At 38.3% G+C, this 13,355-nt stretch overlaps 1 protein-coding gene across 5 annotated transcripts in view; it reads right to left on the reverse strand.

Annotated features, from left to right (window-relative positions):
• Positions 1 to 12,945, reverse strand: part of gabrg2 (gamma-aminobutyric acid type A receptor subunit gamma2) — a gene marked incomplete at its 3' end in the record, with an annotated part of 50,059 nt that extends 37,114 nt beyond the window's left edge. For 3 of the 5 annotated variants that reach the window (XM_080509466.1, XM_080509463.1, XM_080509465.1), the window contains exon 1: positions 2,505 to 2,607. Coding sequence is in view for 1 of the 5 variants with exons in the window: in XM_080509462.1 (XP_080365588.1) it covers positions 2,505 to 2,644; positions 12,848 to 12,915 (208 nt within the window). Of the gene's footprint in view, positions 1 to 2,504; positions 2,645 to 12,847 lie in introns of those variants that run through there. The other 2 variants (XM_080509462.1, XM_080509464.1) reach the window with 2 other exon arrangements.
• Positions 12,946 to 13,355: the final 410 nt, after the last annotated feature.

Below are 13,355 nucleotides of genomic sequence, written 5' to 3' on the forward strand. Positions count from 1 at the left end.
TCAGTGTCACACGGCTTCTCTAAGTGCGTGTAGTCATTTCCATTCATTCATTAGTTCTGCTTTAACGCTTTAGGATTAGCATATAGTTAAATTATAGCATTGGCACTTTTCAGTTTCACCTGATGTTTTTCTGAGTTTCCCCACAAGAGATAAGGTTGAATTTAGAGGGGAAGGCATCAACCTTTCAGTGGGACGTGTGACGAGACGGTTGAGATTTTACTTTTTACTCTCCTGCGTCGACAGCAACATGCCCAAGAAAAAAAAAAAAATACTTAAAGTAATTCACAACTGAGGACAGTCTTTTTTAATTAATTGCTGTTTTTCTTTGCCTCTTTCTGCCATCTATACTCGATCACTCAAGCTCCTAAAAAAATAAGCCATTCCCCAATATATTGAACAAAAATATAATGCGTTTATATTCATATCATATGTCCCCATGTGAAAAGTAACTGCACACCCATGTTTTAATGCAACATCAGGGACCCACGTTACCCAAGAGTCTGAATAAAGGTTTGATGTTATTCAGTAAATGTGTTAAACAACCCACATCTAAATCAAATGATATCAAATGAGACATGACCTGCAGTCATGTCGTGGCCTTTTATTGTGTCCACCCTGAGGCACACCTGTGCAATTATCACGCTATCTAATCAGCATCTTGATATGCTGCACCTGTGAGGTGGGAGGGCTTATCCTGGCAAAGGAGAAGTAACACAGATTTAGACAGATTTGGGAACGATATTTGAGAGAACTAGTTCTTTTGTGTATATAGAAAATGCTTTCCATCTTTGAGTTCATCTCATGAAAAATGGGAGCAAAAACAAAAGTGTTGCGTTTATATTTTTGTTCGGTGTGCATTCTCACCATTTTCTGCTTGAATAGTCAACGTCCCACCTCTGCCACGAGGGCACGCAAACTATGCACCCCACGGAATACATTGAGGCACAGCTCTTCATTATGTGACAATACATGACAGTTCCCGATTACATCCAGTCGTCCCAGGAACATTGGCCCATGCACCGAGTGCTGAGGCTACTGAGCTTTTCCCAGGTCTGCTTTTGCAGATAGACTCAGATAGGCTTCTGCAGACAGGTCAGACTTGCCCTGCTGTCCATCAAAGTGAAGGGAGTAAGCTACTTGTCTACAGGTTCACAGCGCCGTGACGGACAGCCTTCCTGACCTTAATGCATGCATGTAAACAAACACAAGTCCACATACTTCATAAAAAGCTCAGCTGCCTGTCAACGTGTAACACTCAAAGACACCTTGGTCTCTTCTGCAGTGAATATGTCTCTTTTATACCATTATAGACTTTTTTTATTTTATTTTTTTTATCATTTTTGCAATGTATGTTAGAGGTAATATATTGTGACAAACTAATGCCATGACTGCATATCTCATTTGATATTATAGTCATTTGATTTGGATGTGGGTTGTGTAACTTTTTAATCAACACATTTACCAAATAACACCAAACCTTTATTCAGGCTTTTGAGTTATGTGGGTCCCTGATGTTGCATTAAAACATGGGTGTGCAGTTACTTTTCCCATGGGGACATATAATAAAAGTGGGACTGCTGTGAAGGGGCCAAGCCTTAAATTAAATTCAGTTCTGCTTAATTAGAAAATGTCTCCCGAAGAAAGCAGTTTGGTCTCCAAAAAAATGGACATACTGCAAATGTATTTCTTACATTACTTTCACAGGCACAACCAAAAGGCAACATGTGGCTTGCAGGGTGTGCAATGCAAAAGTCTACAGTACAGAATGTAGTTAGTCAGATTTGTATTTGTTTTAAATTTTGATTAAAGGGGAGAATAATGTTTGACATTTCAGTTATGTGTGTTTTTGCTGCCTGTCTTGTCAGTATGTCCACAGAAGATGGAATTTTAATTTCAAATAACTCATGTAAAAATGTAGACATGTATACAAACATAAAATGGATAAATAAGTCAGTTCCGTCATATATATGCATTGAAGCAATGTTTGCGAATGGAATTCACTGGACTTGATGATGATGCACGTAGTTTATTACAGAATAAATTAAGATGTACATCTTCGAGAATTCAGAGAACTTGCTATCCCAATTCTGAGTCGCCAAACTCCAGAGAACGTGATCATTGAGAGACCCAAAGCAAACGAAATAAGCAGAATTTAGCTTAAGAAAGTGCGCTTGTACTGCGTGCGGATGCTTTGTTTCAGTAAGGATGTGAGAGAGTTGACAGCCTTCAGACTGTACGATTCCTGTCAATGTGACAAAGTGGAACAAACCACATGTTGATCTTAGGTATGACTACTTTCATTTACTTGCATTCAAATATTATGAAAATATTAAGGACAGCTCAACCAGCACGACCTTACAATGCACTGCGGTTTTGAGGCACATACTTGCGTCATGGGTGAGTGAAAATAACACTTTCGACTCTCGGTGCATATGTGCAATCATGTATATTTGTGGATGTGTCACTCAACAGATGGTCTATAAAAAAGAAAAATCGGGGCCCACCTCCGATGTCAGGTCTGAGCTTGTTGTCGTAACCATCTAGTAGGCTGTTTAGGATGTGCGTGACGTCACTCTCGTACACTTTAGGAGTGAGCACCCACGTCTTGTTAGACACCTCGTCATCATCTTCAGTCTGGAGGGAGCTGCAGAGAGAAGAGGAGAAAACATGCTTGCAATCAATAATTTGAAAGCTTGTCCTTTCAGAATGTGCTCTGCGTGTGTGCTAAAGAAATATTCAGAGCTGAGCGAGGCAGGCGAAGAGCTCAGTTCAAGGTTGGGATGAGAATCTTCTCTTTCTTTTTGCCTTACTGCCATTTCTCATGAAACAAAGTTGATGCGTCACTAAGTAATGCGAAACATGCAAAAATGGCAATTTTCACTGTGAAATGTCCAGATTTATGTTCCAGTGCTCCATGCGATGGCATACTACTCAAAAAGCGGCTTTTGATATTATTCAGATAGGTCCATTTTTTCTGTTTACCAAATATTTAAAACTTAATCCATGTCTTGGGCATTTCGGAATGCAGTATTTTGATGAAGAAAACAGCAGCATTCCAAGACCAATCCCATCAAGCACTTAAACCACATCTAATAAGACATGGTGCAAACACACTGTGCTCTTTTTGATGTTGTGATGGGGAAATTAGATGAAAGGGTTCAACTTATTTGCTTCAGATCTCTGCATTCCCTGCATAGAAATTACATCTGGGTATTCTCTCTCGCTTTTTTATTCATCTAATTCCTTGGTTTTCAGTCTTGCTGGCAACATTCACATGCGATTCAAAAGTGACAAAAATGCAGATCCTCAATATGACGTATGCATTTATGACAAGAGCTTATAGCATGTGGCAGCCATTGCAATCTATGTGACATATGGCATTAATCATTCATCTTCTTCTTTAGGAAGCATTCAACACCCTTTTCCTTCAGGGAGCTTAAGCCACCGTAGAGAGTGGTTTGACACGAGAAAGGTATTTATCTAGTTTTTTTTTAATAACTGTATTTATATTTAAATCTCTGTTCAGATTTAAAGGGAAATTGAATCCAAAAATCATTATAAATTAACATCTTTGAGATGTTCACCTTCCCTCTGAAAAATCCCTGTGATGTGCCAAACAGAGGAGGAAAATGTGGGTAACTTTATGACGTTTTAAAAATGATGTCCATTTAACACTGAAAACTATTTAGTTTTCACATATTTGTGCAGAGACCAATATGCTATAAAATGAACAACATACGTACATTTGTATTGATAGATGACCACGTTTGATAGATATCCCGGGTGACTGTCAACTATTAAACTACCAAATCCCAGGATATAGACTGGGAGTCATCACACTTTGGACACAAACATTTTTCCTATTGTCCGTCTACTCCATCAATAGATTGAGTATTTAATACCACCATGGTGTGCTAGCCCAGTAGCAGCATTTTCAAAAAGTTCTGTTTAACTCCATTTTTAAGACACAGAGTCTGAGCAATTTCAAAAACTTGATATTTCCCCTTTTGCATGGAGACTGAGTCAGAGCTTGTTCATGAAGTTTCACCTTGGCAGCCATTTGGAAAAAGGTTGTGTTTTCAGTGGCTCCACTCATTCTTGTCAAAAAAGCTGTTTTCACTTGAAAAAAAGAGACAATTTTATTGTAATTTTGTACATTTCATGTCAGAAATGGAACTTAAAATAAAAAAAAATACATTTCATGTGAAATGTCAAAGTTCCCATCCCTTTTATACTTATATTCCAGCACCTGGACTAAACAAAGCTCAATTAATTGATTTAAAAAATAGTAGATTGATCACTAAAAAAAAGTATTGGCAAACCAAGAGAATGTTTTTCATCACCCACATGGACAAGCACTTCAACAAGCAAATGTGAGTCAACTGTGGATGACAACCTTAACAATCACATTAAAATCCACTTTTCAACTGGGTTACAAAATATACATTTTAAGACAGTAAGGTTAAGGAGATTAATGGCAGCCATGTCCTAGTTTATCCTCCCCCCAATCGTGCACAGCCTCATCTCGGACTTCTTGAAATTATACAACGTAGCGGAAATATAGTTTGGGTGAATAATATATATTTCACGGCAGCTTTTTTTTATTGTTGGATTATCACTTTGTTCATGTTTGACACCTGAAAAGTAGATAGAGGTATTTCAGTACTCGTGTCTCATGGGCAATTAGTCTACCGACAACGTGATTTCATAAAGGCAGGGCCTGTCATAACACCTGGCTCTGCATAACGCTGTCAAAAGATTAAAAATAAAAAAAATTTATGTAGGAATGTGTGTGTGTGTGTGTGTGTGTGTGTGTGTGTGTGTGTGTGTGTGTGTGTGTGTGTGTGTTGCAAGGGAAATAAGATATTTTTTATCTTTGTATTTCATAGAATTAGTAGTGATTTATTAAGGATGGATCTGATTATATAATCAGTGTCTCGGTCCACTCTCAAGATAAGCTCCATACTGGAAGTTGGAGTTAGAAAAGTGCGGTTAAGAGGTTGGATATTCAAGAGATTAGCAATCCCTTAAGAAGGTGAAAGGTTTGTGGAGCTACTGAAGAAACACACACACACACACACACACACACACACACACACACACACACACACACACACACACACACACACACACACACACACACACACACACACACACACACACACACACACACACACACACACACACACACAGGCAAGCTAGATAAAGACAGACCAAAGACTCTCTTTGTAGATAATGCTAAACACACCACATTATGCATTACCATGTCATACCAATAAACACGTCATTACTTTAAAAAGTATATGAATAGTTATTTGAATATTAAAACTCTGCCACTGAAATGCTAATCCAACTAATTTTTTTTCTTAGTATATTTGTTGACTTTTTATACTTGTTAGTATGCATCGTATGATATTAGCCCCTTTTCCATTATATCCTAAGTTAATTTATTTTTCATGCTTTATGAATACACATTGGATTTTCTTTTCATGATCCATTAATTAACTTGCTCTGCTGAATCACTGGTACAATCCCATCCATCTCAAGTCCATCCTTTTTAAATAGTAACTCTCCATAACATATTGATATCAGTTTGAAAATGACAACATGTTGCTGTTTATTTTAAACGGGATTCATTGATTTGTTAAACTGTGTTAAATTTGTTATTTGTACAGGGATTACAAATTGAATCCAATCATATAGTGTTTTCCCACCGATCATCAGTGTGAGTTCAGCCTGAGTTCTGAGTTCAGATCTGGATTCAACCTAACCTCCCGAATTGAGAGACAATTTGCTCTACCAAAAGAGCCACAGCCTCGAAAGGCATGTTGTCCTGAGAAACCTAAAAATCCATTAAATAAAATACAACAACCTTTGCTATTATGCGATGCCTGACTAAATCAATTATAATTAATGTAATGTAATACAACTGATATAATTAGAATGTTCTTGCAAAGCAATCAACATCAATCCTGAGAACAGGGGAGTCAAACATAAAACCAGCCCGCCAAACCACCAAGCAAATTGTCAAACTTTCAACCATGCTTTTTCAACACATTTCTTATGACATGCTAGCAAACTAGCTTCAAAGCCATACTACCAGGGTGACTTTGTAAAAACATGCATAATGCAACAGATATCAGAGAAGGTTTTAGAATATTTCGCTGGATTTTGCACCAGAAAGTATTATTAAAATTGACTTTACGTTGAGATTGTATTTATTTTCAGTAGTAATTGTTTGCTTTTGTGAAAATAAATATATTTTCACCCCATAAAAACATTAATTTAAATGCTATTATGGCACTATTTTACTAGTACGGCCTGAACTAAAATGTCTTTGACATCCGTGGCTTAAAAAGAGCTAACTTTACATATGACATGCATGTTGAGGCTGAGGTCTGATAAGTTATAGGACATTAAAATAGGAAATCCACTCATCAGAGTCGAAGACAGTCCAAAAAGGAGGGAAATGAAACAAGATAAATGATAGATACTACAAAAGGTTCTGAGAACTCCAGGTGTGTCTAATCCTCAAGCCATCACAAATCTGTATCAGATCAGGACGATAGCCAACAGCACCATCAAGCAACCTTGGAATAGTTGTGAGCTTTCAGCGCGGTGGCTCAGCACCGAGACATGAAAAGACTTCTGAATGAAATAATAAAGAATCTGAGATGGTGAAAAAAACACAGTTTCCATGGCAAAACAGGAGGATAGAAGTCCTGATAGCTTTCTCATGTTCTTCAGAAGAGTGTGACGAACGAATGTTTTGACCAGCACTCTTCCTTGGACTGCATTAAATGCCACAAAGTGCCTTCCATTACCACCAAAACACTAATGCCTGAAACATTAAATACTACTTATTTCACTTACGTGAACCCTTTTAGACATAACTAACTAACCAATATTAGATGGATGGATAATATATATATATATATGTTAATATATATATATATATATATATATATATATATATAGATAGATAGATAGATAGATAGATAGATAGATAGATAGATAGAAGCAGTCTTGCTGCAATTCAACCATCTATATTTCTCTGCATATATGGAAATATACCAAACATGAGCAGATCAAAGGGAAAGCCATGTGTTCTCCACGACAGGCAGAGCTAAGGGTTTGCTTACTAATTTGGTACCTGAAGGCCCACAGAGAGCTCTGTGCCAACGTGTGCACGTGTGCTGCATGCATGTGTTTGTGTCTATACGCATGCACATGTAAAGCGATGCACGCAGCTATAATAATTATAATGAGTGTACATGAGTTAGATCTCAATTAAAATCTCGCTCCTCGACACTTGCAGTTTCATATATTCCTCAGAACAGGGGGTAGGGGTAGCAAGGGAATCAGCTCTGAGAACAGCGAGGATCCCACTGCTGTTCTCATATATGTATGTTTCAAACTTAACAGAGAGACTGACAGAAGCTAACAGAACCTATTGAATGACACATTATGCTCATTATTCCTCAGCACTAAATTGGCCCTGCACCTATTGGCAACAAAGCAACGAAACACTTATACAGATCAGGTTGTTGCAACGACAAAGCTTTCGCAGGCGCTACCTTTTTGCAAAAGAAAACGACCGACTACAGTGATCAATTTTAGTTAATGAACAAACTGTCATCGTTTGAAGTGGATTTAAATTGAACTTCTGCTTAATCAGCCAGTCCGTCAAATCGTAGAAATGAACATCTGCAATAACGATACCCGCATACAGGAATGTTAGCAGCCAATTAGGAGGATTGTATCAGCCTGCTCTACTTAACTGACTTTTGGCACAGAGAAGCAGACCATTTGTAGGTTTAACTCAGCTCAGTGGAGACCAGATTACACAGATTGCTCACATTGCTACACAAGGTTAACCTGATCATGTCAGTTGGTCAGGTACAAGGAGACATCAGGGCAATCCGTCAAGGTGCCAGGACTGTGCGCGATGTTAAAAAGCTTGGTTTAGAGTTTAAAGTCACTTACTGCTTAACTTAATATGATGCAATCAGCATCATATAAGGTTGTGAAAAGTATGTATGCTTTAAACAACCATAAATTGTTAACTATGTATGATATCTTTAAATCTTGTCTTCATGTGGGTTTGGTTTGGTTTCACACTGCACTTTTGAGAATGGACCAAACTGCCTGGACAACATGACACAATTACAACAGCTGCTAGCTTGGGGGCGCTATCAGCCAAAACGAACACTGACCACAGAGGAAGACGGGCATGAGTAAGTAGAAACCCAGCTCATTAGTTGGTCCAGATCGAAAGCGGAAATCCTTACATCTGTTTACGAGCCATTTTCCAACTTTTTCTTTCTGCAAGTGTCTGTTTCTTCGGATTTGCCCTGTTAGTTTTGTTTGTTACCCAAAATGCATTGCACTCTACATCACGTCCTCTCAACTTTTCTAAAAAAGCCCCAACAAATTTCTGTAAACATGGGAAAATAAAAGTTTTCTGAAACTCTCCTACTGCAAATGCACACCACAGCCGTAATACATAGTTTTTCTGCACCTGCACAAGTAAATGTACAACAACGACAGTGTAACTCCCGGAGTGTCACGACTCCCAGTCCATACTCCATACTCTCCTGGAACTCAGTCATTTTATAGTTGAGAGTCACCTGGAATAGCAATCTAACTTGGTTATGTGTCCACACAAATGTCTGTGTACTCACTATTGTTAATGTTTATAGTGTGTTGTTTTCCTAGTGCATGTGTGTGTGGTTTCATCACAGAAACAAACATCACCCAGTCGTAGTCCAACATGAAAACATCAGTTTCAGTGTCTCTGCTGTTTCTATGTAAACTGACAATTTTCAAAATGTTGCCATTTAAATGCAAAGCTTTTCTGAAACAATGACAATCCAGTAACAGACGAGATTCACCAGTATGCCATGCCATTCTAAGTGAACTGTCCCCTGCATCAAAGACACACAATAATACTGAAAAAAATATGCCGATATCTAAAGTTGAACTTGGGAAAAGGGCTAGGAGCACTCATTGCATATTATTTGATATGCCACCTAAATAAAAAGCAGGCATCCCAGTCATAAGATGGTTTATAATGAGTGTACAACTAGATACTCAGTTGTAGCAAGGTCTAATTTTAGTTTTTAAATATTTTCAATTTACTTTCATCCTGATCTTTAAACAGGTTGAAGTGGTTTCTTAAAAAAAAAAAAAAAAAAAAAAAATACTGTTTTTGGAATAGGGTTTGTCAAATGATCTGTAACCTTGCACTCACAAGTACTAAAGTCAGAATTATTGAGGCTGACAAAGAAAAGTTATTTTGTTATGATATTTTATTCAGGTCCCTTAGATTTGGCATGTTATGATGTTGTGCCCATGGCAACGTCGGTTTTATTGTGACACTTAGTCAACTGAGTAAATGGGAGTCATCAGTGCAGGCGTAAATTAAACTATCCTAACTTTATCTGAAATTGCTCTAACCTTAATGTCTCCTGGGTGAGGAATCTGAGAGAGAGTCTCTTAATAGTAAACAGGAAAGGAGCTGTGAGCTGAGTCTGTCGCATCAAACTGTCTCCAGTATTGGCCATAAAGAAGTTTGACATCTGCATGTGACCAACTGCACTTTTTGGACCGCGGACTGCTTGTTATGGGATAAATGACTGTCTGTCAAGAAACAAATAGTATATGACAGCTTGATTGAATCCAAAGCATGCAGGGTGTTCCATTTAAAGGAGTAAAATCGTAAAGGAACAACATATGTAAGGCTGAACATAGTAGTGGTTAATATATAATAATATATAACATAATAATTACAGTATGCCCTAAGTTTTTCCAGACAAGGGGTCTTTCTGTTGTGGTGTCTACATGTTCTCACTATATTCTACCTGCAGTCCAAAAACATGGGGGCCAAATCCAGCCCACAACAGGCCCCTATCTGGCCCACCAAGCCACAGGAAAAATTGTAAAAAAAAAAATTCAAAGATAGCATTAATGCTTTTAACAAAATGACAGAGTAATGGACACAACACAACACCAGCATTGCAGTCAGGGCAATAAAAAAAAAAAAGCCTTATAGAAGAACTTTTTTTATTTTTTTTTATTTCACTGTATTTTGCACCAATATGTTTCATTCAAATTGGCTTCATGTGATTATATTAATTTTCCATCGTAATTGTTGGGTTTTGTTACATTTTCCTCTCATATGCCCCACAACAAATACAAACTTTAAAGTTTAAATATAAAGGTTATTATGGCACTAGTTTACCAGTCCGACCCACTCAAGATGAGGTCAATTGGTCCATAGCTGGTCCACAAACTAAAATGTGTTTGACACATTGCATTAAATGTAATTAGAAAAAAAACAGTCCAAAATATTGAACATCAACCAGTTTTTGCAATTGCTAGACACTATATCTACATTCTGTAGCCCTCCATATTCTTGACTTCACTCTTTACTCATATGAATGAGATATTTGAATAAAAGAAAAAAATCAAAGCCAATATCACACGCTTGGTACTTAAATGACGCCAACCATATTTTGTTTTCAATCTTAAGCTATCCAAATAATTTCCTGTTGTACATTTTGGAGAAGGCCTCTCATTGGACACAATTACATACAGCACTAAACTGCTGCAAATATCATTGATTATTTGACACATATTTGCTTTCATGTTCTATATTGACACTATTTGCAAGATATGAGAAGGCTCACCCATCCATCCAGCCTCCATACTGCTTCATTCAAAATCAGAGTCTTACAGGGTGCTGGAGTAAATCCCAGCTGAGTAAGGGCGGAGGCCGAGGCGACCGACAGGCCACCAGTCCACCACAGGGCAAACACAGAGACTTAATCTCAGAATCTTCAGATTTGGTAAAAGTGAGGTTTGAAAAAAGTCAAATAAATATGTTGCACTGATCATGTTTCTTTAAACTTGAATATACTGCTAATTTAAGTCATATAAGATGACAAAAATGCAGCAAATTCAAACAAACACAAGGCAATGCTAAAATGCAGCTTACGCTAATGTCCAGTTCATCCACTGCCAATTTAAATCAAATTGGTAAATACTGCTTTTGGAACATACCAATAATATCTACTAAAATGGTCTTGTGTGATGGATATTGTTTAAGATATTAATATGAATGGAAATAAAAACTTCACCTGCAGCCTGAAACATCTCAGATGAGTTTGCAAAACAGCAGCAGACACCTCACTTCCTGCTGCCAGGGCCCTGGTCCCACCATTTATCACTTCAGACTCTCCTGTTAGATTCTTAATTTGAATCTGAAAGCATGATTACGGACCAATAAAGCAATCTACCAGAGCGTTTGGACTTTTTTTCTACTTCTGCTTGAGGATGTTGGACCAAAAACGACCCAGTCTTACCTTTGATCTGAAACGGTAATTGGGGTTAATGTATTGTGATGCAGTCTGACATCACCAAACAGTAAATGTCAATGACTCACTACTAGCATCCTGAAAGCATGCAAGGAGCTTTGATAGATGTCCTCTGGAAGTGTTTTTTAAATTAATTCATATATTTTTATACGTATATGAATCACAATTGTCTTTCAATGCAAGTGATCATAATGATTGTTAGGTACTCATGCATGATACTAGAATAGTCCCTGTATGGAGAATAATTATACAAATGTCACTTTCAGCTTAGCCTTGGGTGATATATATATATATATATATATATATATATATATATATATATATATTATTGTTATCCACAAAAAACCTGTCATGTAACAACATTATAAGGAATTCAGACCCCTTCCATACATCTATATTGCTTCACTGTGCTTGAATCAGTCTTCCCAACTCGTATGTGGATGGCAAAGACGTGGCGTTTACTCAAGCATATTGTAAACACTACTAATGCATATATTTAGGGTGACATGGGCCTGACGGTGCAGAAGCTCTGAAGTTTGCGATCGGCATGACGGTGATTGAATGTCGACTGATTTATCTGCCTCCATTTTTTACCCTCCGGCTGCATAAGAGGAAAGCGATGCGAGGAGCAGAACCATCCGCTTCTCCTCAACTGCTGCTGTCTCAGTACAGGGAGGATGAAGTCTTCACAGGGGACAAGCAACCAGCATCTCTCAGCAAACTGAACCACAGCTTTAAAGAAAAAAACAAACAAACAAAAAAAAAACCCCAAAACAAAGGAATCCTTTTTGTCTGCATGTGAAGCATCAGGACCACTCCATATGTGCAGTCCTTGCCCTTATTGTGCCTTTACACTTGCTGTGTGATTGTCTGCCATTTTGAAATGCTTTTCTTTATTATTATTTCAAATAGGTGGGATGAAAGTCTCCTATTATTTATACTGAAGTTGTCTTTCCTGCAAAAAATGTCTGTTTTCATCCCCTCTCCTTGTGCCACATGCCGTTTTATTAATGAGGCTTTGCCTCTTAGAATAGACCTGATCCTTAAAGACAGCTTAGCACAGACTATATGTAGCTTTAGCTTCACTCAACTTGGCCTGAGCTATTTCTAACACAGGACAGATTGAGAGACGCTGGATGAAACGTCTCCCCATACAAAAAAAACCTTTAACTGCACATAAACGCATCTCGGCCAAATATATGTGACTGTCTAATAAAATAGAGGCCATACATGGAATATACACAGACTTGCGATTGAGGCTGAAATGATGACATTTCACTGTAACATAGAATCAAACACTGGATGTATATCTCCATTTAAAAGGGAATCCAGTTCGGGATTACACTAATAACAGGGAGACATTGGATGGGAAGCTTTGAAATGAGACACGATGCCCACCGGAGCGCGCAGAGAATGGCGGGGTATATTTGTGCGCAAATACGCGTTAAAAAAAATAAAAGAAATCTTACCTAGACGAGAGATTGACGACAATAAACACCCATAGCAAGAGCTTGAGAGGGAGAGAAGGCTTCGCCATCGGTATCGAGCATTTGAAGGCTGGTTTTGGCGAAGCCATCATCACCATCTTCGTTTCCTCTTCCTTCGCAGATGGACGTGTCCGTCTATTTACTGTGTTTCCTCTCTATGATACATTACGCACGTTAAAGCAGGAGTCGATCTGATCCGAGGCGTGGAGGACGTGCGGCGGACGGAAATCAAGGCAAAACACAAAAATCGATGCGAGTCGAAAAGCCGGATTTCGTGTCGCTCCGTCGCTCTCTCTTCCTTCCTTTTTTTTTTTTTTTTTTTTCTCCGTTGCGTGTCTGTTGCCGATTCGACAGCCTGGCAGCGGCCTTGCGCACAATCCGCCACAAACGGCGCAGCTCCGAGTAATAAAGCTACTCCAGCACCGAGCGGGCGAGAAAACCAGCGGAGCCTCAGTCTGCATGCAGATCAACACACTGGGGTCAGAAACCA

This window comes from Blennius ocellaris (assembly GCF_963422515.1).
Source record: "Blennius ocellaris genome assembly, chromosome: 14".
Classification (NCBI taxonomy): Eukaryota; Metazoa; Chordata; class Actinopteri; order Blenniiformes; family Blenniidae; genus Blennius; species Blennius ocellaris.